General features: G+C 43.8%; 1 protein-coding gene across 1 annotated transcript in view; it reads left to right on the forward strand.

The window, feature by feature from the left end:
- The window catches only part of LOC126521931 (glutamate receptor ionotropic, kainate 2-like), a 105138-nt gene that overhangs the window by 54138 nt on the left and 27983 nt on the right, over positions 1 to 23017 (forward strand). Inside the window, exons 6-11 of the mRNA XM_050170676.3 lie at positions 223 to 381; positions 1361 to 1465; positions 2144 to 2242; positions 5708 to 5899; positions 8222 to 8386; positions 14841 to 15037. Of these exons, the coding sequence (XP_050026633.2) occupies positions 223 to 381; positions 1361 to 1465; positions 2144 to 2242; positions 5708 to 5899; positions 8222 to 8386; positions 14841 to 15037 (917 nt within the window). The remainder of the gene's footprint in view (positions 1 to 222; positions 382 to 1360; positions 1466 to 2143; positions 2243 to 5707; positions 5900 to 8221; positions 8387 to 14840; positions 15038 to 23017) is intronic.

The raw sequence follows: 23017 nt of genomic DNA on the forward strand, positions 1-23017 counted from the left end.
TACTTTTATATTGTTGTTTCCGCTATGAGAAAAGGAGTAGCCGTCACCATTATAAGGTGGCTACGTCTCTTTCTTTTATTTTCATTTCAATAAAAAATAAAGAGAGCGGATTAGACCTCCTTTGAATCTGTCGCGGTTTCGCATCATAGCATCGTTTAAGAAAATAATGTTGTTGGAATGTAGCTGAATGTTTTCGCGAACGTCTTTTCGAACTGTCTTCAGACTGACGCTGCCATGCTATACGACGCGGTGAAGCTTTTCGCCCTGAGCCTCATCGAATGGAATGGCGGGAAGGACTCAGCGTTTCCTGCACTTGACTGCAGAGAGGATACAGTTTCGGACGACAACAACACTGACGAGCTCATCGCAGTGATGAAAAAGGTAAACAGGCTTGTAACTTGAAAAAAAAAAAAAAAAAAAAAAAAAAACGTCTGCCCCAGATACGCCCGTACACGGCCTCTAACCACTGTTGAAGCGGCAGACTAATTCGATTCACTGGCACCTGGGTGTAGGGTTTCTTTTTACATTGGATGATGTCTTTTATCTGGTAGTCCCAGAGACTGGACAAAGATACTTCTGCGCCAGATAAAGTAAAGGAGCGTGCAATGACTGACGAATAAAAATTCGTTCACTTTCCTATGCACCGATGAAGGTTACGGCTCTTCAGTTTCTGGCCCTTTATGTTCATATTGCTGGAGTGCTCCGGGTGTTTAACTTCTTCCGCGATGTCCTCGGCAGTCCTACTTAGACTGGCTGAAATGTAAAAAAACGTTGTTCTCAGGCCTCAGCGCAGATAATATCTCAGATTTAAATGGCGAAGTCTTGATGCCGTAACGTACACTTCATTCATTTTGTTCCTCGAATCCGTTGTCTCTGCATGGTATGCCAGAGTGTGCTGTCCGTGATGCCTGTTGGTCTCGTAGAGCAAAAAAGCAATTGGGAGGGGAAAAAGAAGTGCTTAATCCCGTTCGCGATTTAAACGCATGTCCTGGGCGATTGTGAGCCAGTTTTTTAGACCACAACAACGTGGCATTGACATAACTTCGCTTCGTTAACAGACTGCATATTGCATAATCCTAATCAGTTGCCATACCTTCGCACGGAAACGAATCTCCGGTACTACGATTCTCGGCGTCACCACAATTAATTTTGCACAATATCTTACACTCATGGATATGTCTCTGCAAAAGACGGCTTATTACAATCGCACAATTTTCGTTATACTATGCCAGTGCTTCTGGTAAGCTTCTGTTTGTTTTTTTTTCTTTCTTTTCCTATTTTTAATCAAGTGGAGAAAGTGCAAAAATTCAGTGCGCTGAGATCATGGAGGTATAGATGACTTTCTATTTTGAAATTCCAGGTCCAGTTTGACGGACTTACGGGTATGGTAAAACTTGACAACAAAGGCGTTAGGACCGACGTTAAGCTTTATGTGACCGAACTCGGACTGGATGGATTGGAGGAGGTATGTACAGTTTTGCTTTTGTTGTGATAGCAGTCGTTTATGAAAGCATTGCAGGAGTAAAACACGAGAACTGTTATGATTGTATTGGTTCATCAGAACTGAGCAATTTGCGCCGCAACAGATAATATTCCAGCATAAGTGAAATACACTTCGAGATATTCGACAGCTTAGAAGTTCAATACACATTAAAACCCAAGAAAAATATCTGAACGCCGATGAAAGAAAGGAAAATTGATTTTTTGGGTTGTACGGTCGCCTACGAACTCTTTACTCAAGCAGTAAATACTTTCTTGTAAAGGTTCGAAAAAATGAAGGTATTCAAATGTTCTCACTTTCTTTCTGAGAGAAACTGGGGAAAACATTGTAGTGATTCTGTCAGTCGTAACAACTACAACAACAAAAAAAGATGCTGTACTTCGCGTACCAAGGTAATTTTGTAGAGGTATGAATTTTGACATGTTCTTTTTTTTGCCTGTACCCAATTTGGTGCTTGATCAAAACTGCATTAAGCAGAATTTGTTTCAGGAACTGGTGCCACCGAGAAACTTTCTTGCGACTGTAAGGCAATATTTCTCCCACGGAAACATGTAACTAATTATCGTGATTTCCATCACTCGCCCATTGTTTACTGCGCTGTTTGTTATCTGCATCCCACTGAGTGCTCTACTATATCTTTAGATTGGAACTTGGTCACCAACTACTGGCTTGAACATCACCGAGGACGAGGTGGAAACTGACGATGATGAGGACGAAGTACTGCGGGTCCTATCCGTCGCCGTAAGTGGCATCGTACGAGTGGCACATTTGATTGGTGTTAAGAAGCTCGTAATAACAGCTCTTCTGTGTTAGCTTCTAAATAAGATAATTTCTTCCGTCGATTAGGTTGCATTTGTAAAGAGGAGGGCATGTAAAGTATCCTGTAGAGGCTTTTCCCCTCCCAGATGTGAGAGGACTCCGTGATTGGCCAAATGCTTGTAACGCTTACATTGAAAAGTACGCAAGATCGCTGCGCACACAAATTTGCAAATACCCAAATCTTTGTGTACGTTTCGCCACAGCACCGCAAGCGGCAAATACGTGCAGCACCTTTTTTTTTTTTTTTTATTGAAGTGAATATTAGGAGAGGTTGGCGCCTTTATGGTGGCACCTGCTACTCCTTGTCACTTGGCAAAGGAAACAAATTTGCGTAAAAAGGGAGAATACCGACACGAAATATGGCACTCAGTAGAACACTGGATGAATAAAAAATATGTAGTCCAACAGTACATCAGTCGCAAAGTTCTGTGCATTAGTTCAGTCCACGTACGCATATATAAAGTCAGATATTTTGTATAGCCGAAACACACAACACATGTAATGCACTGCAAGTACAGAACAGAGTTATACATATTGCGTAAAAGTTGCGATCACCACATAAACCAATTGTGAACCACAGACAACGCTTTTGTTACTCATTTAGCGTATTCGGATCTTATGATATCTAATATTTTCCCAAAATGCTGGTGTCCTCTAAAAACTTTTTCAGAGCAAGAAGCGCTCTTTTTTGAAGGCCCGCAGTTGGCCATGGGCCAAGTATCTTTAGCCATCATTGCTAAGGAGAGGGCGAATAAGCTTTAATTTAGCTCCGTCCTTTGGGCGGAATAATGGTTTTTCATCTACTTATTGCCTGCCACACCTCGCCCACATCGTCACGGACCGGCTGAGCGACTGCGAGAAGGAGAAGAGAGATTTCACGCCATCTGAACCTTTTGGTTTCATCTTGCACAATCCGCGTTGTCGCCGTTTTTGAGACAGCACAATACATCTCGGCTAATTATCAGCACGCGTGAAAGCCACGGCACAAAGGTCCAGGAAGCAAGCCAGGTTAAACGCGTGGTCCCTTCGATGTGTACGCACGCAGTTGCGTTCGAGCAATGCTGCCACGCGTACTGATTGCAACGTCGATGAGGAAGCTCGCTGTAAATGATTTGACGGGTAATATCACTGGCATGTTGATTTTAATATATTGTTTAAAAAATTTGGATCATGTGGTGCTTTTTTTTATTGTGTAGTGCTGGCGTACGTGACCAGGCTTATCACTCGCTCCTTGCTTTTCTGACGGATCCTGACTTCACTTATAGTTTGTGGGGTTCCTAGTTCATTGATTACGTGTCACAAGAGAGCTTACAATATTTCTTCTATTTTTAACATACTTCTTAAACCGCAATCTGCAGTGGCTTTCTTTTCTCTTCCTAAGCTTGCATTCTGCTATTTGTCACTCTTTTACCATGACAGTTTTCATAAACTATATTCTATGAGATGTGTCACCTAATTCTTTCTTTTCTCTTTCCTTACTTCTAAATATGTATGTATGTATGTATGTATGTATGTATGTATGTATGTATGTATGTATGTATGTATGTATGTATGTATGTATGTATGTATGTATGTATGTATGTATGTATGTATGTATCGCGAAATCATTTAAGAACAACAGGCTTTGTCAATTCTTCCTCTTACATTCAGGTATCCATTATTTATTTTTATTTGTATATGCCACGAAGGAGGCCCCGTGACATTACGCAGCGGCCAGCCCAATAAAAGCCACCATAAGCAAAAATATTTGAGTCGTCCATCTGGATGCTACGCTGACCCCAGAAAAAAAAATAACATAAATCACGACAGCGGCCCACTTTGGTGTGAGGTGCCGTGTTGGCTTTTGCGCCAGCCCAACTGCGATAGAACACCTCGTTTGAAAGAAATGTTCATCTCGTCAAAACACATGACCAAGCAACACTTCTTGATATGAGCCCCTGTGGTTGGCTCACTGATCCATGGTCACTGGTAGAGCAATGGCACGTTCGAATACTCCTATTAGAGCGCCCGACTGGGCACTAAGTTATCGCATAATGCCGTTCTCGGTCAGACTTCATTATCCATATTGAAGCCGATCTAATAATTTTAAAAAATAATTAAGCCTAATAGCTGCCCTGCGTGATCTTTCGTAGCATTTCCAGAGCTCTCTGACATGACAGGTCAAAAAATACCACAGGAGGGCGGCAAATGGAACCGTCTGGATACCTCGGATGTCGCGACCGTTAATTGTGCGCCTCAAAGGGTGTACACCGCAAGCGCCTTTGACGCAAACTGACAAACGAGCAGCCAGCTTAAACGGAGAGTGTCCCATAGGAAATGCCGGTGATGGATTGCTGATCGCTGCGTTCGGTCGCTGAGCCAAAGCTAATCATCCTAGACAAAGTGCCGACGAAAGTTCGGTCAGAACTGCGAACGCGTTAGAGCCGCGGTCGAAGGCCTGAAAGTTTAGCGCACGACGATAACTCTGTATCGACCGCCAAGTACAGGCGGAAGTGCGTTGCCGTGAAACCCAATCTGGAGCAGAAATACACGACACCTCCATTAGAGGCGGCCTCATTTATCTCCACACTACCGAATGAGTAATTTTAAAGGCCGTACGCCAGGCTTCCGCGTCGGAGCTTATCCGTATGCGGCTGAAACATTGCACGCCTAAATTCCTGGCTACACCACTCGATGATCTTTATTTTTATTTCGTTTTTTAAGAAATGTCAGCAGTAATCACTTCCCACACTGTTCGTCCTCGTAAAGCGCTTTTTGTCACGAATTTGTGTTCATCTGTAACTGGTATATCGTGATCGAAAATCTGACGAAAATAGAATTTCCCGCGGGTCGTGTTCAACGCCTCCCAGTTGATAGAAAACGTATCGCGCGTTCGTATTACCGCTCAATTATGGCCACCAACTTGTTTGGTGGGGTACTTAGCGGAGAAACATTGCGGGGAATCTGAAGTGTTAGCATTTTTTTTTACATAGGAAATATACAGCCGTAACAGATCTCATTGGGCTGCATTTTTTCACTGCGAGAAAGTAACGTAACCTAGCCTAACCTAAGCTAACCTAGCCTAACATTGCACCTGAAGTTTAGAAGCGGCGCTGTTTGTGGGAGAGAGAGAAAACTGCGATGGGAAAGGCGGGGAGGTCAAGTGGGATAGTTTCTGGTTTACTACCCTGCAATATAAAGCAAATGCGGCAACTAATATATAAAAGGTGGGGAATGTCTGGGACACATATAGTCTCTATAAATATATAAATTTCAAGAGTGTCTTGATCGACTTGTAGTATGACGACTGCATAGGCCGGCGTTCCAGGATTGTTGCCATTGGTGTCTGAGGTTGTGGTTCTTGTTGTGCCTGCAGCGCCTTTTAATCGACGCTTCTCTTAAACGCAGGTGAGTCCGTTCATGATGGTAGAGGTAGTAGACGGAAAGAATGTCTACAGTGGTTTCTGCGTTGACCTGCTTGACAAGCTGTCAGCGGAAATGGACTTCAAGTACGAGCTCCATGTTGTGGCGGACGGCAAACGGGGCTCTCACAACGATTCGGGACACTGGGACGGAATGATTGGAGAAGTGATAGCCGGCGTAAGTACAACTTGCATGCGACTGCACAACCATCTATTGTGTGCACGAAGTACGCCTAAAATACTCCTATTTGATAGTATAAGCCTCTCCGAACCCCTTCTTATACGCCTCGAAGCCTACCGGTATCGCATCAAAGCGAGCGTATGACAGTGCGTAATAAAGATTTCCGAAGTATTTGTTGATGTGCATAAATAAACGGAAGGATCTCTGAAAACTCCTTCGTAATCCTACTGTGCTTGGGATATGTCCCGATAAATACAATGAGCGGGGCCTGCATGAGCGACTCACGAAGTGCGAAGTAAAACTTGATGCAATCGTTTTAACTGTTTCAATCATAAATTCTTTCATAATCATAAATTCTTTCAATCATAAATTCTTCATAAAAACAAAGATAACACTCGTCGGCAGTCAGGCTCAAAGCAATCACCACCATTGTCTCAGACAAGAAGCTAATGTAATTAAATTAACGATTCTGGTGAGTTTCGAGATTTTAAACAATGTTTATTTAAACAATGATTTTAAACACTGTTGCTTATATATATATATCGCGGCTCATATCATAAGGTTTAAATAAGCAACAGTGCTTAAAATCAGTGTTTAAGTAAACATTGTTTAAAATCTCGAAACTCACCAGAATCGTTAATTTAATTACATTAGCTTCTTGTCTGAGACAATGGTGGTGATTGCTTTGAGCCTGACTTCCGACGAGTGTTATCTTTTTTTTGTAATTTGCACTACTGCGTTATCACTTCGATGAGAGTGCAACCGCAAGCATTTGCTCGTTGTGGGTGACAGCAACAATACGAACCACCCTTGTGCGCCTACGATGATGCGCTGACCGATGTTTCTAGCTTGTCCATAAATCTTGCGAATTACTAGGCTACCGGAGAGGTGCACGCAGCAGCAAGGCTGTTAAGCGACTTCTTATAACACCGAGTTTAACCAGAGAGCACACACTGCTAATACCGCAGGGACCTATCATATTCTACCTAACTGCGGGCGTAAATAGTTGCCACTGGCGCAATCGTTAACATGCTGTCCCCTTATTGCTTTCCCTTCGACACGAGCACTCATGCAAGTCAAAAATGTTTCGAACGCACTGTAGTTGGATAGAGCTTCACACGATGCCGCTACCAGCTTTCCTACTGCCGTCAACGGCTCCGGTAACAGGTGATCCGTAAATGTTAAGAAGTTTGCGGACTACCTAAAACTCCAATTTCGCGCCATTTGAGCAAGCCGTGGCGCACAGGTTGCTGGAAAAATTCTGGTTTGGTGGCGGCACACCGCGGATGCGCAGAGAGCTTGCCTTTAGATGCGTGTCCTCCGAGAGTGTTGCGAGGCCCCCGTCATATAACGTCGGAGGCCATATCGAACCATACAATCAATAGTGCAATATTTCAAGGTTAGTAGCGCCATCTCTGAGCGTATGCCCGATCAAATGTTTGGCCTGTTATGCTGCATGGTCCTTCGCAAATGTCACAGATGTCGCCAAAACCTGCTCGTAGGGTTATTGGTAAGCGCTGTTCAGACTTCACCGTAACAGCTCGGCACTGCTTTAGACACATTATTGCCCGTATTCAAAAGAAGTGCTTGCTCTAAATGCTGTTCGTCAGCACAGACGCTAGTCAGTTGGGATGGTGGACATATTATTAGCGAAGGTCATTGCCCAAACGCAAAGAGTACTTACAAACATTAAAATTTGTGAATTCGGCACCAACACCTGTATTCACAAAGAGGTCTTACGCTAGGATTGCTCGTAAGAGAAAATTCCAGCCAGTCCTGTTGCTGGACTTGCTATACGCGAAGGCGGCCGGCGAAAGGCAAGGAGAACTTACGAACCAAAGGTTCTCTGAATTCCGCCCCAGATTTTTTTCGCATCTATACCGCCGTGTCATTCATACTACAGAAAGCCGCTCCGACCAGTATATAACAAACGTATGCTTGAGTTTAGGCGGCAGATATTGTCAATGGCACTCATAAACGAAATTGGTCACGACTGGGAAAATCTATACTGAACCATTTACAAAAATTAGTAGGACAATCCATGCATTTGTGTTTCCTGTTTCTTTAGCCTAAAGAACGGTAGCGCCAATTGCTGACTGCCCCGTAGTTTTCGACCAATATATCGAAGATGCGCTGCTCAAAGCGCTCTCAATAATTAAAGGTAACGGTGGCAGACATAACGGCGCAGAGCATTTCGCTGTACAGTGCAATAACATTGTCAAAAACAAACTATACGAATCAGACTTACGGTCTTCTCTCGCGTGATGACACTGCTGCCGTGCTTCCTTGTCCGTGACGTCTTACCACACCGGTTCGCAGAAAGCTGACCTGGCGCTAGCCGACCTGACCATCACCGAGCACCGCGAGCGGGTGATCGACTTCACGTTGCCCTACATGACGGCTGGTCTGGTGGCGGTCTCAAAGAAAGGAGAACCCAGGAGCCCCGGGGGCATTTGGTCGTTCTTCCTGCCCCTCACGCGAGAGGCAAGTGGTCCTCCACGCATGGCGGGCGTGTTTCTTAAGGACGTATAGTCTATAGTCGAAGCATTGGGATGAGACGATGGCACACGCAGCAGGGCTAGCGCTGACTGCCAACCAAATTTTACTGCGAAGCGCAGCAGTCATATATATATATATATATATATATATAGTTATGCCGAAAATAACAACGAGTACCAACCTGTTTGACAGGCGTGCGCAGATGTGACGCTAGAAACACACGGGTTTATATAAAAAATGACACTTCTTGTTCAGTATGCTAATTGACGGCGCGCTGACACACTTATCTTTGGGTTTGCCTATACGGCATGCCTCAACACTTCGTCCTTCTTTTTTGCTGTTTAGATTTTTGAGCGACCTGGTGTTGCACTAAACGTCAGAACGCATTCGCGCTTAGGCCAATGTGCCGCTAAATGACTAGCCTGTTCATTTTTTTACAATGTTCTTGTACTGTATTGCTTTAAACTATAATTGAAACGTCACCAGTTTGTAAAATATTGCGTATTTTTATGTCCTCGTCCGACCACGCTCCTTCGACACGCTTTCAAGATAAGCCAACTCGCCCAAATCAAGTTGTTGCGTGTGTCTTCTTGCAAGGGACAGACTGCATGTGGGCCGACACTGAAAAACTACAGTGACGTCCATCCGTCCGTCTGTCCGGTCGCTTGGTCATCCGTAGTCGATATCACTCAATCTTGCCGCAGCGCTCGCCCATTTATAATACAATTCCTCCCTCATTTGTATGAGTAACCTGGCGCGTCAGGTAACAGTTAGGCGGAAGCCATCTTCGAGAAAATTGCGTGAATTTTGTTGCAATTCAATTCGAAGTGTCGCAGGAAGGGTCGGCCCCAGTGACGCCGTGTGGCTTGGTAATAGGAAAGGAATAATACAGACACATGCGTACTTGTTTATCCTTTTCCGGTGACCACGTTTCACCGGCTAACACATGTCACACGCTCTGAGTCCCGCCTGGCGCGGGCTCAAGCCTATAGCCTATTGTAGCGTTTGACAAATGACCAAAGGGTGCTAAATGTTAGCAAACATTGAAAACTTTCAATTGTTATTTTTATATCGAAAGTAGATTTATGAAATGAATGAAATAATTCTAAGATAAAAAATAAATGCCTACCATGCGGCCTATGTATGCAGCGGAAGTCAGAGAAATAATGTGCACTAAGGATGGGCAAAAAATATCGGCCTACACAGCTACGTTGCCGATTTCACCTCATAGGCGCTATCTTAAGTCTAGTTAAAATTCTGAGATACACTGCGAAGAAGACAGTTTCGAGGAGACAACATCGAAGCCTACAACGACTCAACGCAGGCCATACTTTGCCGTCTACAGGGAGCACAGACATCACAGACGAATGCTGCAACGGGGAGATGGGGGATGGATAGTGTCAAGTAAGCTCTGTTAACGAAAATTAAGATCGTGTGAAAGCTTGTAGAGAGGAAAGGGGTGTCAAAGCTTAAAGGCCAACTGCTATAAGATTTGACTTTGGCTAAACTGCTTATACAAATCAGTACAGTCTACGCTATCTCTAAGTTATCTTGTCAAAGCTGCAGGGCTGGTAACTCCGTAATTTTATATTGACTTCGTATAGCCTTTATGTAGCCTTTTATTACTTTATATAGCCTTTGTATAGCACCTCAGCAGACGATGTGTGCACGTGATGGTTGGCGGAGATTACACCAATCCCTGCGCGCATCCTCCGAGATATTCAGCGCTCCGTGGCCGCCATTTAATCTCGGAGGGAACGCTGAAGAAGCGCGCTTGTTAACGTTCTGAGTCGACCGTGCGTCATTTCCGGCAGGTGGTAATGACCGCGTTTTTTTTTTTTCGTTTTCGATATCAGAACCCTGTTTTTGCGAGCTTTCCCAGACATATTTAAAAAGTACAAACTTGCTCAGAGGCTGTTCCATATCTACGCTATAACCTTGAACTAGGCTGTTTGCACGGCCCAGAATTTCGTAGCGGTTGGCGTTTAAGCGTGTGTTATGTTCAGGCGAGATGAACCGCCTTGGGAAGACATGTGTTTAAGAAAGCGGTCTGCAATGCAGAGTCATCCTTCATGAGCCGCAAAATAGCGTGAGAGAATAAAGTGATCTTTATATATGTGGCTTTGTGTGAAGAGAAGGTCTTCATTGCAGGCTTCGAATGGATCTGGGTATCATAAGATCTGGGTGTGTGGCCAGTCCCATTTCATGAAACTAGAAGATGTGAGGAATTCTTGTGCACGCAAGACAAAAAAAAAAATATGGCGTCTAAATTAAGTTTGGAACGAAAACGACGTACCAAGTCCGCGTACAGCTACGTACGGCGCAGTAATAGTGCGTCATTAACGTTAAAAGGCCGAAATTAAACCTGGACGCGGTTGTTGAAACAGCGCGCGCCTAAAACAGGAACCGGAACTGGGGCGTTACTCAACGAAACTTATGAGCCGACTCCACAGATAGTGTAATCTTAAAATGTGGGGCCGATCCCGAAGGTAGTCCTGTCTAAAAACAACCCACATGGTATCGATGGATGGAAACAACTTTATTTCGAATCCGGCAAATTTGACGACCCGGGCTCAGGTCTTCCATGAGGGGACTTCGAGGACTTGCCTCGTCGCCGCCTCTCGGGCTTGTTGGACAGCCCACTTTTGTGTCTTGAGGTTGGAGCTGCTCAGAGCCGCGGCCCACTTCGACGCAAGAGCCTCCGGAGCTACTGCCATTGTAGCTGATGTAACACGACACTGCGCCTGAGAAGATCTCGTCTTTCTACGATGCTAACCGCGGTTGTCTCGCCTTTTCTTTATAGTGTTTTGCTTCGAAAGCGAAGTAAATGGCCATACTACGTTATCAACGTGTTTTTTAACAAGACAATGACAATTAATTACAAACTGGAGGTTTTCGTGCCGAAAACACCATATGATTATGGAGCATGGGATAGTGGGGGACTCCGGATTAAATTTGACCGCCTCGTTATATTTAACGGGCACCCGGTGCACGTTACAAGGGCCTTTTTTTGCATTTCGCCTCTATAGAGCGTAGCCGTGCTGGGCAGTATCGAAGACACATCTATCTTAGATACTGTCTTGGATACTCTTTCGGTATCCTCGTCCCTATACCCATTCCCCCTGTGCAGGGTAGCAAACCGGACGTGCGTCTGGTTAACCTCCATGCCTTTTCTCTCTTCTATTTCTCTCTCTCTCTCTGTCTTTGGGTATCTTGTATCTGTATCATGACACGTCTGACAAGACGTGTATCAGTATCTGTATTGCCGATACATGAAAGAATGTGTCGTGCATTTAAGATACAAGATACTGCCATCCCAACATAAACCTTCAGCCAACTATAAACGTTGGCTGAACTCCGCTTGTCAAGATGATACTGCTGCCACTAAGCCACCTGAATCTCCACAGGCACTGAGTATTCTATTGTCTGGCCTTATCAGGCAGGTTGGCAATACTTCATGCTTAAATGTCATAGCTATTTGTGGTGCCGCCTGTATCGTGTTTCTACGTATTTACTGTAATTGTGTGACACGGAACCGCCTTTCTCACCCTTAAATTTCTTACTGTTACAAATCACCAGGTAATCGGAGCTATAAGTGGCAGTAGTCTGAATAGTGGCGGTAACCTGCGACGCTTTGTGCCGATGCAATAAGCATGAAACATTTTTGGGCTACACAATTTTTTCTCGCAGAAGAAAAATCGCAAGAGGATTGTACGTTAATGAATGTGTCACTAACAAACGATTTACACAAGCAGATAAGCAGAATATGAAAGGTCATTGCAGCTTTATATGCTCTCTGTATACACGATGCGTAAAAAAAAGAGGGATTTTGCTATCAGCGTTGTTGCAGGTAGAATTCCACAGCGGTATTTGCACCATCGGGCAGAGGCTTTTTATTGACGTTCTTGTAATTACAAAAGCGATAGGTGAAAACCGCTGACACTGCAGCGCATAAAGAGCTTTCATGTTGAGCAGATAAAGCAACCCCAATAAATTCTTTCGGAATATTATTCTTTGGGAAGGTAAGACAAAGCATTTTGAGGCACCAACAGACATTTCACTCAAATAAAGCGAGGTTGGTCGGAGTCACGAAATCTCGAAGCAAACATTGTCCGGCATACGAGTTAGCTGCTTCATTATATAGATGCATAATATCAAATTTGCTAATGTATCGAAGTATCTTAAAATAAAAATGGAAAGTATCGTATTGGATACAATAATGGCCGGTAGTATCTTGTATCTGTTTCTGAAATACTTGTTGCCTGAGTATCTGTATCGTACCAGGATACAATTGCAACGTAGCTTTGCCCAGCCTTGGAGCGCAGCCTCCAAGGCCGGGGTTTGATCCCACGCCGTACGGCTTGGCAGCGCAACGCCAAAGTCATTGCACAACCACCGCGTTTTGAATTCTTTTTTTTAATTTTTAACCCAACTTACCCGCTATACCTAAGACCTTTCACATTAACTTCGCGCAAGTATTGCACCAGAGGGCGACTATATGCAGTCGTGTTATTCGTCGATTGATGCAGAGAAGCTGCCTCCTCAGAAGCCCAGTTAAACAGCTTCCTTTTCGAAAGCCATTTGGAACAGAGCTTCAGGCGGCACTGCTTAAGCACTTAACAGCAACATTTAAAAAAACGTTTTGAAGAATAGCCGAAAGAATAAAAAATTGCGGATCCAACGCATACGTTTGAATCTTTACATGAAGCGAAGCTTTAGGCAAGAGAACCCTTGTTTTAGAAGAGAAAGAGCACCGGCGTATGCATGCGACTAGTGCTACCCTCGCTTACCGAAAGCGACAGATAGCGCGTGACCCTCGAGACTGGCGTGGTGCTGTCCCTGCGCGAATATGTCCGGGTTCCCTCAATCGATAATAACGGGAAACACGCTCACTGTCCGCAAGTGCGATAGATGTCGCTCGGCTCTCAGGCGTTTTAAAATAAACTTTAATAAGCACGTTTACAACAGCTTCATGAGACGGTTTTGCGGGCGCGTGTGCTAGTTCGGCGCGATGTGTTTACTATGAAAGTTGGGACGTTGGTACTGCTTGCTGCTAAGGGTAGAAAATGGTTCTGGGGAAAAGTCGCCCACGTTGTCTGCATTTTTACAGGCCTTGAATTTTTCCATTCTAACCGCGCCGAAAGGGTCGAGTGCTGCTTGTTAGGATTCTCGCCAAAATCAATGATGAGGGTGCAAACTAAACGCAATGTGCTCCGAAGTGCAGGCTAATGCGACGGTTAAATTGAAAAATGAACAAAGGAAATTCACCGACGATTACGATACTCTAATGCAAAATTTGAGTGCAGCTCTACACATGTTTTCATTTCGAGATATATTAGCCGCTGTAGACAATCGATCTCGTGCGGCACGTTGCAAACGGAGCGAAGGTGGCGCGACCGCCTCGCTAATTGGGAGATAGCGGAAGGCAGCGCGTGAGTGTCTCGTGGGCTCGATTCACAACAGCCGCCGCAGGCAGACCTCCGCTCATGTAGCGCTTTGTTTCCGCGAATGGCATCGGTGGACGCGCTCGCCGCATACCTCATCGATGGCGTCATCGGTGAACAGACGACGCGCGCTACTCTGGCGCCATCTCGTAGTGGTCGTGGCCGCAGAGCCCGTCTTGTAAAGCACCACGATTTTCTTCACACGCTTTCGCCATACCCTCCTCATCCGCTTTCCTTCTCGCGCTCTCTTTGTTATCGCCGTCTTTCAACCCCCGCTGCACTCCGCGTTTGTTCTTTCATCGTTCGCTGTGCTTGTTAGCTCGGTTCTGCCGAGGACGCCGATGCCAACGCTGAACTCAGGAACGGGGGCCTAAGAGCTGCGCACTAAAAAGCAACTAGTTTTACTTGGCATAATGTGAAAGTGCTCTGTCATACCGTTGTGTGCTCTGTCGCTAAGTACGCTTTAGCCTCCGAGCTCCACGCATGGACTAATTATCGCAAACCTCGCAACCGTGCACTTGCACCGGCAAAAGTGAAATGAACTGTTATTAGTTGAGCTGGTATCGCTCACTTTTAATGTCGACAGTGTATGCTAGGATTACGCGCTAGGCACAACACCACTTTATTATACTCGTGCTTGCTTTTTATTTTCTTATTGCTATCAAGACTTAGGCGTGTAGTATACTATGTGTGCTGTAAGACCGGTGTTGTGTAATAATTCAAGAGTGCTGTATTGTATCTGTTGTCGTGTATCCAGCGATGATAACTAGTCGTGGCACAGTTGTTTCGCCCAAACCGAAGTTTCGGGAAATAAATATGACCCGGAATGGCTGTTTGGTGTAATACATACGTGTACGGAACATACCTTCCTTTTAGGGTCTTTTTTATTTGAATGCTGCGAACAATAACTACTGCCCTTGTATTTTTCTTTGATAGCAATCGGTACCACGCTCGTTAGCGCTGCTAATTTGTCTCTCCCTGGACCTATCCCACAGGTATGGATTTACATCCTGCTGGCCACGGCATGCACCATATTCGTGATGTACATCAGCGCGCGGCTTAGCTTCCGCGAGTGGATGTTGGTGGACGACGGGAAGGGTGGCGAGTGCATGGAGAACCGCTTCAACCTGTTCAACTGCTTCCTGTTCGTGCTCACAACGCTGCTCCATCAGAGAGTGAGCCTCGACCCCAGGTAAGGCGTTCTTCACCTACGCCATGTGCATTGGCTGACGAGAGTGCTAAACAGCGACTGTAATATGGAGAGAGAGAGAGCTTTAGCTCGGGCCCACCTCCAACGCGGCCTATTCAAATACATGTAAAACGCAAAACCGTTTTTCTGAGATAACTCCTGGATCGATTTTAGTGAAATTTGTTGTATTTTAGAGACAAAGTTAAATTCCAGTGACTCTTTGAAGCGGAATGTTGATTTAGGGTCTGAATTGTGTTTGAAAGATTTTCAAAAATTTGAACGTTCGAAAAAATATAGAAGCACGAAGTTTACAAATAGATAGCTCTGAATTAAGAACAGATATCATGGTTCTGTAAACGGCATCCACTAGACCATTGAAAGCGGACAAATTTGATGTGTCATATTATATCTTACGTGAATTTGTTGCGTTGTGTACAAGGGTTCTGCAAAAACTGTATTTCCATATTACTAAATTTGTTGAGACTGATGTGTAACATATCAATTTTGTCCGCTTTAGCTGTACTATTAGATGCTCCATCAAAGCACCTCAACTAAAATCAGACTTTATGGCCGGTGACTGCGTATTATAGGAATCTATTAACTCCATTGATGACCACCACCATCTTGCCCAATCCCTTATGTCTTTCTGCGCTTGGTGCAAGACGTGACGAACGAACATCAACTGTAGTAAAACAGTCGTGATGTCATTTTCCAATAGACAGAGCCCCCTCTTGTTTGATTATTCTCTGGATGGCATCCAATTTAGCAGAGTGTCTGAGTATAAATACTTAGGTGTCATTCTAACCGAACACCTTTGACAGTCTAAACATATTGAATACGGAAATGGGATAGCCCTAAAAAATTAGGTTATTTGCGGCGCACTGTGGCTAGGACCCCCCGCGATATTATAAACTGCTATTATATAAAACGCTAATTCGTCCTGTTTTAGAATATGCATTTGTCGTTTCGTTCCCCTACAAACAACGCGAAATAAGTTCGTTCAATAACGTTTAACGAAAATCTATCCGTTTCCTTTGCCAAAATTACAGCCGCACTTTCTCACCAAGACAGGCTCAACAGTCTTTAAACATTGAGCCATTACTTTCACGTTATCTGATTGAAGCCTTAAAACTTTTGTATACAATTAACAACTCCACTTCTGGCCTTTCTGACTGTAACTATATCACATTTACTAACGCAAGTTGTGCTAGTAGCTCCCACGCCTTGAACATAGCACATATTTCTGCCTGTACTAACCCATACAAGTATACAGTTTTTTTTCCACGTACAATAGAGCTTTGGAATTCTCTACCCGGTAACATTCGCTCACTATCAGTAAAACATTTCATAGCTATCACTGGTAGACACTTCGCTAACATGTAAAGCGCTTCTTTTTTGATCATTCATCCTTTTGTGTTTTTGTGTATTTTTAACGTGTAATGTATAGGAATGTATAATGTTCCCACTCTTGCTATAGCCCTCTATTGGGCTGCAGTATACGTAAATAAATAAATAAATAAATAAATAAATAAATAAATTCACATAATTGTGATATCACTTTTCATTGCTGAGTTGCAGAGTTGTAAACTTGGTAGTATCGTTTTCTGAAAATTTTTGATTATTGCCGCTCTTTAATAAAAAATTGACCATCTAAAGCGAGAATTCGGAGCCGACAGTCACTATATTTTAAGTTTTTCTTTTAAATGCTACAAACCTCGCCAAATTTGATGCAATGGTTGCTTAGAAAAACGAATTTTCCTTTTACGTCTATTTAGATAGGAGGACCCGAGCTATAGCTTCCTCTTAACAACTCCTTGTCCGAGTAGCCACTGTCGGAGTCCAGCTGGGTCTCCTGTCGTGGTGCTCAGTTCATTTACCCGAGCCAGTTGACATGATTTATGCAGACCCTCAGCGATACCCAAAGTGCAGGGCTTATAGCTCATGCGTTAGAGCGGTCAAGCTCTCCCAGGGGTGTCCAAGAGAAGGTGGGACGTTTCAGCGAGTTAAAATAGTGCAGAGAAGAGATTGCTCCATGGCATTCCCAGAAAGTATGGTCCGCTGGGGTATTTGCCAGATATTCGACACGTTGAAGGCAGGTAAGTCAAATCAAGATTGCATCTGGTTCATTACCCTACTCTGAGGGGATGTGAATGATGAGTCCGACATCTGCCAAACGTGGCACCATTGCAAAGGGAAAACGATTCACGAAAAGGCGATTGAACGACACTTTCGTAGACGCTTGCCAACGAGGCCGGGCGAGAGCCGACGGGAGCCAGCGGGCATTTAATCTTTGAAACTCTTTCGACTGTTTTCTCCCCGTTCATCAAGACTGAATTCAATTGAGCTCATTTGCAGGAAAGTTGCGGGTGACCAGGAATAAAACGGCTGATGGAACAGCTTGAGGGGACCTGGCCACCGTACACAAATCGGCATAACGGTAGTTCCAATAAAAAAAGAAAATGTACAATGCATTGTACATAGTTCATGTACAGACACTTATGCAGAAACTTATACAAACAATATTTCCGATGGACACGCAAATGAAAAAACAAAAAAAAATCAATCAGCAAGATTTAGCACTAACATGGATAAGTCTATGGTGAAGATGTTATTCCCAGTAACACTGTTTGGCATCAGCATTGCATTTCTCCGCGCATTATGGGATACCGACCGATCGCGCCCGCAGTATTGCGGGAATTTTGCCAAGTCACGGTCACGCCTCGCATTTCCCTTCGTGAGTCAGTGGCGGCGCGGGTGTTCTGGTGGTGCTGGTTTACTCGCCGCCTGTATATACTTAAACATCCGGCAAGCAATCTGGCAACTCTGGTGAGCGTATAATAATTTAGGCGCGCACGCTCTAAAACATCCTCTCCACGGAAATCTCATGGAAGAAGGAGCACCCTCACACACCCGATCGCTTCTACAAACACAATATCAGGAGCGGAAACGCCTAGTGCGTATACCGCAGCTAATGTCTAGACATCTGCGCCACACCCTTGTAGCTAGCATTTCAATTTCTTTTCTTAGCCAAGACACTCACGGCTTTAGGGATGCTACAACTCTGAATTTGTAAATACGCATCTCTTCCTTATACCATCATCATCATTCATTAGCCCTTTCCCTCCCCGTCCCTTTTCTCCAGTGTAGAGTACCAGGCCAGAGCAAGTTATACATCAGGCCGACCTCTTTGCCTTTCTGTAAATAAATTTCTTTCTCCCTCTCTTACGCAGAACAAACGTGCGCTACTGGCACACTTTGTCGGACCTCATAAATGAGTATAGAAAGCTGCTTGATGCTAATTGCATTAAGCGCACATATGACCCTTCTTGCATGTACGTGCACAAATATATTCACCTAGATAACGACTGACTCAGTGGCAGCCAGCAGCAGAAGTCATGCCTAACTCGTGGGGGTAAGCAAAGAGAAGTTCATTTTAATAGTATACTGAATATGCAGGAGATAATTAAACTCAGTACTAGAAGGGCTGCACCAGAGAGTCACCGAGTAAACCTAACTGAAAGATCAAAATCATAACCACGATGATTGTACGAAACGCACAAATGTTTTCATGAGAACTGGAAAATTACTTCTGTTGTTTTCCTATGCATTTGCTAAGCGGGTAGGATTTGAAAGAGATCTGACAGCCTCGCAGTCATTTTCTTTTTCTTCCTTGCAAAGACGATAAACAGAGCCGCACACACTTTTCTATTAGACCGAGCGGCCCCCAAGTATAAAATTAATGCTGATGCGAAGACGTGATTAATAAAGCACTCGACTATGTGTATCTTGCAAACGTCGAGCCTTCATTTTGACTAACCCATGAGGTCAGAATGTCTTTATTAAGTCGGTTAACGCGCTTGTGCCGTGTTCCCATATTATAAATATGTCGTCGATGTAACGAAGATAGGTGTGGGGTTTTAAAGGGTGGGATATCAACAGGTCTGCTTCAAGCTGTCCCGTGAAAATATTCGCATATATGGGAGCGAATGATGTCCCCATGCTAGTGCCGAAACTTTGCAGGTAGTGAACAGAATCGAATTGGAAATAGTTGAGCGTGAGAACTAACCTAAGGAGCGACAGGTAAACATTAGGAGCGTGCGCTTGAGGATTGATTGCGAGGGATTTCGATACGGCTTCAATTTATTCACTCATGGGTATGTTAGTGTAAAGGGGACAAACATGTAAAGTGACTAGAATAGCGCGGTCGGAAAAGATTTGGTTAGCGTTGATGCCATCGATAATTCAAATGAAGTGCCACGTGTCTTGAACAATAGATTGGGGGGTGGTGGGGATGTTCCACAGGTGGTGATTTAAGAATTTAGATAGTTACTCGGTAGATGTGTTATTAGATACAATAGAGCGACCTGGGATTTCTGCTGTAAATATTTCTTCGACGGGAATTTTATGTATTTTAGGAAGAAGATAAAAGCGGGCTGCTTCTTTGTTCTTGGGCATCATATATATATAACATTATAACGAAATCTTCTAATGCACTAATGCACTCCCAAACACAGACAACATCCTATGAAAATATCACCCAACATTATCAAGTATCAAGCGTCTGAGAAAAACGCTCCTGGATGTACCCAGGGTTACCTATCGCCGCAAAAGAAACATCACAGACATGTCAGTGCACGCGAAGGCCAGCCAACATCGTTCCCCCGTAATAAAAGAATGCTGTCGCCCCAGGTGCAAAATCTGCAGGCACCTTCAAAGTGGCACCAAAATTAAAAGCAGCGCAAATGGTTATACACACGAAGTCAAAGCTAGCTTTACTTGTACAACTTCGGATGTGATTTATATGCGCGAATGTTCCTTCTGTAAGAAACAATATATCGGTGAAACGGTGCAACCAGCGAACGTCAGATTAAACGGACATAGTGCGGCCGCAGCTAAAAAGCTTCCGAAAGCTGTCGCCAAGCATTTCAACCGACCAGGTCATAACTTTGATGAACTTCAACTCTACCTTAATAAAGGGAAAATGAGACATCCACCCAAACGTGAGGCTGCCCCGGAAAGGTGGTGGTCCTGGGTTCGAGTCCCTGACCAGGACGAATTTTTCTTCAAATGGGAAGCTTTTCTTTCGGGCAACGCGTAGGGGTTTCCTTTGTCGCACTTAGCTACGTTTGGGTGGTTGTTTCATTTTTCCTTTAATAATTACTTCTTTCCACCTTGCGGGCTTCTGCAGAACTGTCACGTTAAACTCTCCATCTTACAGCCAAATTTCCGTTCTCAAAGAGACAGAAAATACAGAATACAGAAAATACAGAAAATACATAATCCATAAGTTCAAGACATTGCAACCAATACGCATAAACGTTTCAAAGGGAGTTTTAGAATGTATTCGCTATGCTAAATTTCAAGCTATAGGCAAGAACACTTAGTTTGGTTGCTTATTGTTTTCTTTTCCTTTTTTTCCTTTCTTTTATTTATTTATTCATTGCATTTCAGTATATATATATATATATATATATATATATATATATATATATATATATATATATATATATTTCTATTTTATCGTTTCATTGTTTCATTTATTAGGCACAAGTAATTTCCCCTATGTTGTCCTTGGTGTCAGTGTTTGTTGGCGCCTTATGATATGACTAATAAAAATCGGGCCCCTCGGTTAATCCTCTTTCTTCTCGTTTATATAAATATATATATATATATATATATATATATAAACGAGAAGAAAGGGCATTAACCGAGGGGCCCGATTGTTATTAGTCATATAATAAGAAGCCAACAAGCACCGACACCAAGGAAAACATAGGGGAAATTACTTGTGCTTAATAAATGAAATAATGAAACGATAAATTAATGGAAAAAAAATTGGATGAAAAAACAGCGTGCTGCAGGTGGGAACCGAACCCACAACCTTCGCATGTCGCGTGCGATGCTCTACCAATTGAGCTACCGAGCACCGGTTTCTGCCGCTCCTTCCATGATCTCTTTCAGAGACACGATAGCCCACGACCACCAGCAAAGCATGTAATAGAGGGGGGCTGTGCACACCGTTGACACGTGACTTACATACGGCCGTGTCACTGGCCTTGTGCACAGCACTCCTTCATTCTGAATGCTACACCCTCGCCGCTAACACACCTTCGCTCGTCGCTGCACCCACCCACCCTTCGCCCTCGCCCCTTTAGAACTATATATATATATATATATATATATATATATATATATATATATATATATATATATATATATATATATATATATATATATATATATATATATATACTGTGCCGGGGAAAGCGTATGTCGCGTTGAAAACGGCAAGTCCACTTGTCGAAACGTTGGCTCCCGCTTTCACCTTGTTCTTGTTTTGCTCATCGTCTTGAATTTCCATCTGCCGCCTTCCCTCTGCTTTTCCTGGATTTCCGAAAGGAGCAGCAGACCTGCGAGCACATCTGCCCATTTCCAATCTGTAGGTGCAGGATGTAATTAATGTGTTTTACACTTATAATCCTCCGAAATTTGTAGGTGCAGAGTAATGTTAGTCCTGCGCATTCTGAGCTTTATTGAAAGCTATTATTTTTGTCTGCAGCATGTCTGGGATTTGAAGTTTTCTTTTTTTTTTTTCGGAATTAAGCCTACATCACGGAAACCGCGGAGTAACGGCAGGCTGCCGTGCATTTATACATGTATGCTTGTCGTTTTTCGGTAACGCGCGCATGTTTCCACTGCATCTCTTCCACTTCGTGCATAATTTCAACTTTTTACATAACTCGTCAGCTAAATCGTAACTGCCGACATTCTCTGCTTTGAAAACCTTTCGCAGCCACCAAGTTCAAATACTCCACAACTTCCAGCCAGATTTGCTGCTTCATTCAGGCAGCTGCTAACGCACCATGTGGCGACGGATGTGTCCTCGTTTATTCGTTGACGTGATTTCTCTTTTGCATCTGCTTCGTCGAGCGAGTTGAGCGCAGATGATTGAAGGGCATTAATATTTAAACGGACTTCTTACTCTCTTATTAGCTAACACGTAATAACTTATAATATGCAGTTGTGCGCTGCTCATTTTATATTGCTGCATAAAGTTGTGCCTTTCAGACTCTTGAAAGCGCAGTGCCGTTCCGGCTTAATTTGAAATTCTTATTCACCCTTGCGATTTTCACGATCTGTAGTGTTCCCCTGGTGAATCTATATTCCTCAAATGCGTCATGGTTAGGTGATCGACTGGCTTAGGCCTTATATCGCGCGCTGCCTATCCATGCACCGCTTTACACGTAACAGTAAGAAATGTGTAATGAGCGAGAATATACGCCCAGCAAGAAGTGAAATGTATGCTCGTGAATTTCGTGCTGAAGTAAGAACTTTTGTCGGAATATCATAGGCGGAAAGGAAGAGTCCTCCACTGAGGAAGGCAGGTCCTCGCTGATCCAAATTTAGCTCCGAACGTATTGCGCGCCGTCGCAGTTGCACAAAGGATTATGCGATCGAGCATTACAATGGAGAACAGCTGGATGCACACGAAAGCGGAGGTGCTTCGACATTACGAAACTACTTCGACATGGAGTTACGGTCACTTTGCCATATTGCAGAGCTTCAGCACGTAAAGGCAATCGCAACAAGTCCTGCGAGGAGTATACCTTAATGACGTTCATTGTTCTGTATGTGACTTTTGAGTTAATGAGATGGGGAGAGGCTTTATGGTTGGTAACGCTCGATTGTTTGTTGCTACGCTTAGAAAAAGAAAATCTGGCTTTATTGCTGAGGAAAGAAAAAAGTGTCGCTCTTTGTAAAGCTTGAGTACCTTTGCACAGTGATTATCAAAAGAAAAAAGAGAGAAAGTAAGGGAAAAAGAAGGAGGTTTTTTTTTTTTGTTAAAATGAAAGTGGCACGAAATTTGAATTTCTACTTATACGTTTTACACTCTCGAACTTCGATGTCAGTGACAGGGTTTAGCGAAGAGAATACACGTAGCCCTTGGAGTCTCTTCAACGTGAGTTCCTCTCACCCCTGACG

This window comes from Dermacentor andersoni, chromosome 6 (assembly GCF_023375885.2).
Source record: "Dermacentor andersoni chromosome 6, qqDerAnde1_hic_scaffold, whole genome shotgun sequence".
Lineage (NCBI taxonomy): Eukaryota > Metazoa > Arthropoda > Arachnida > Ixodida > Ixodidae > Dermacentor > Dermacentor andersoni.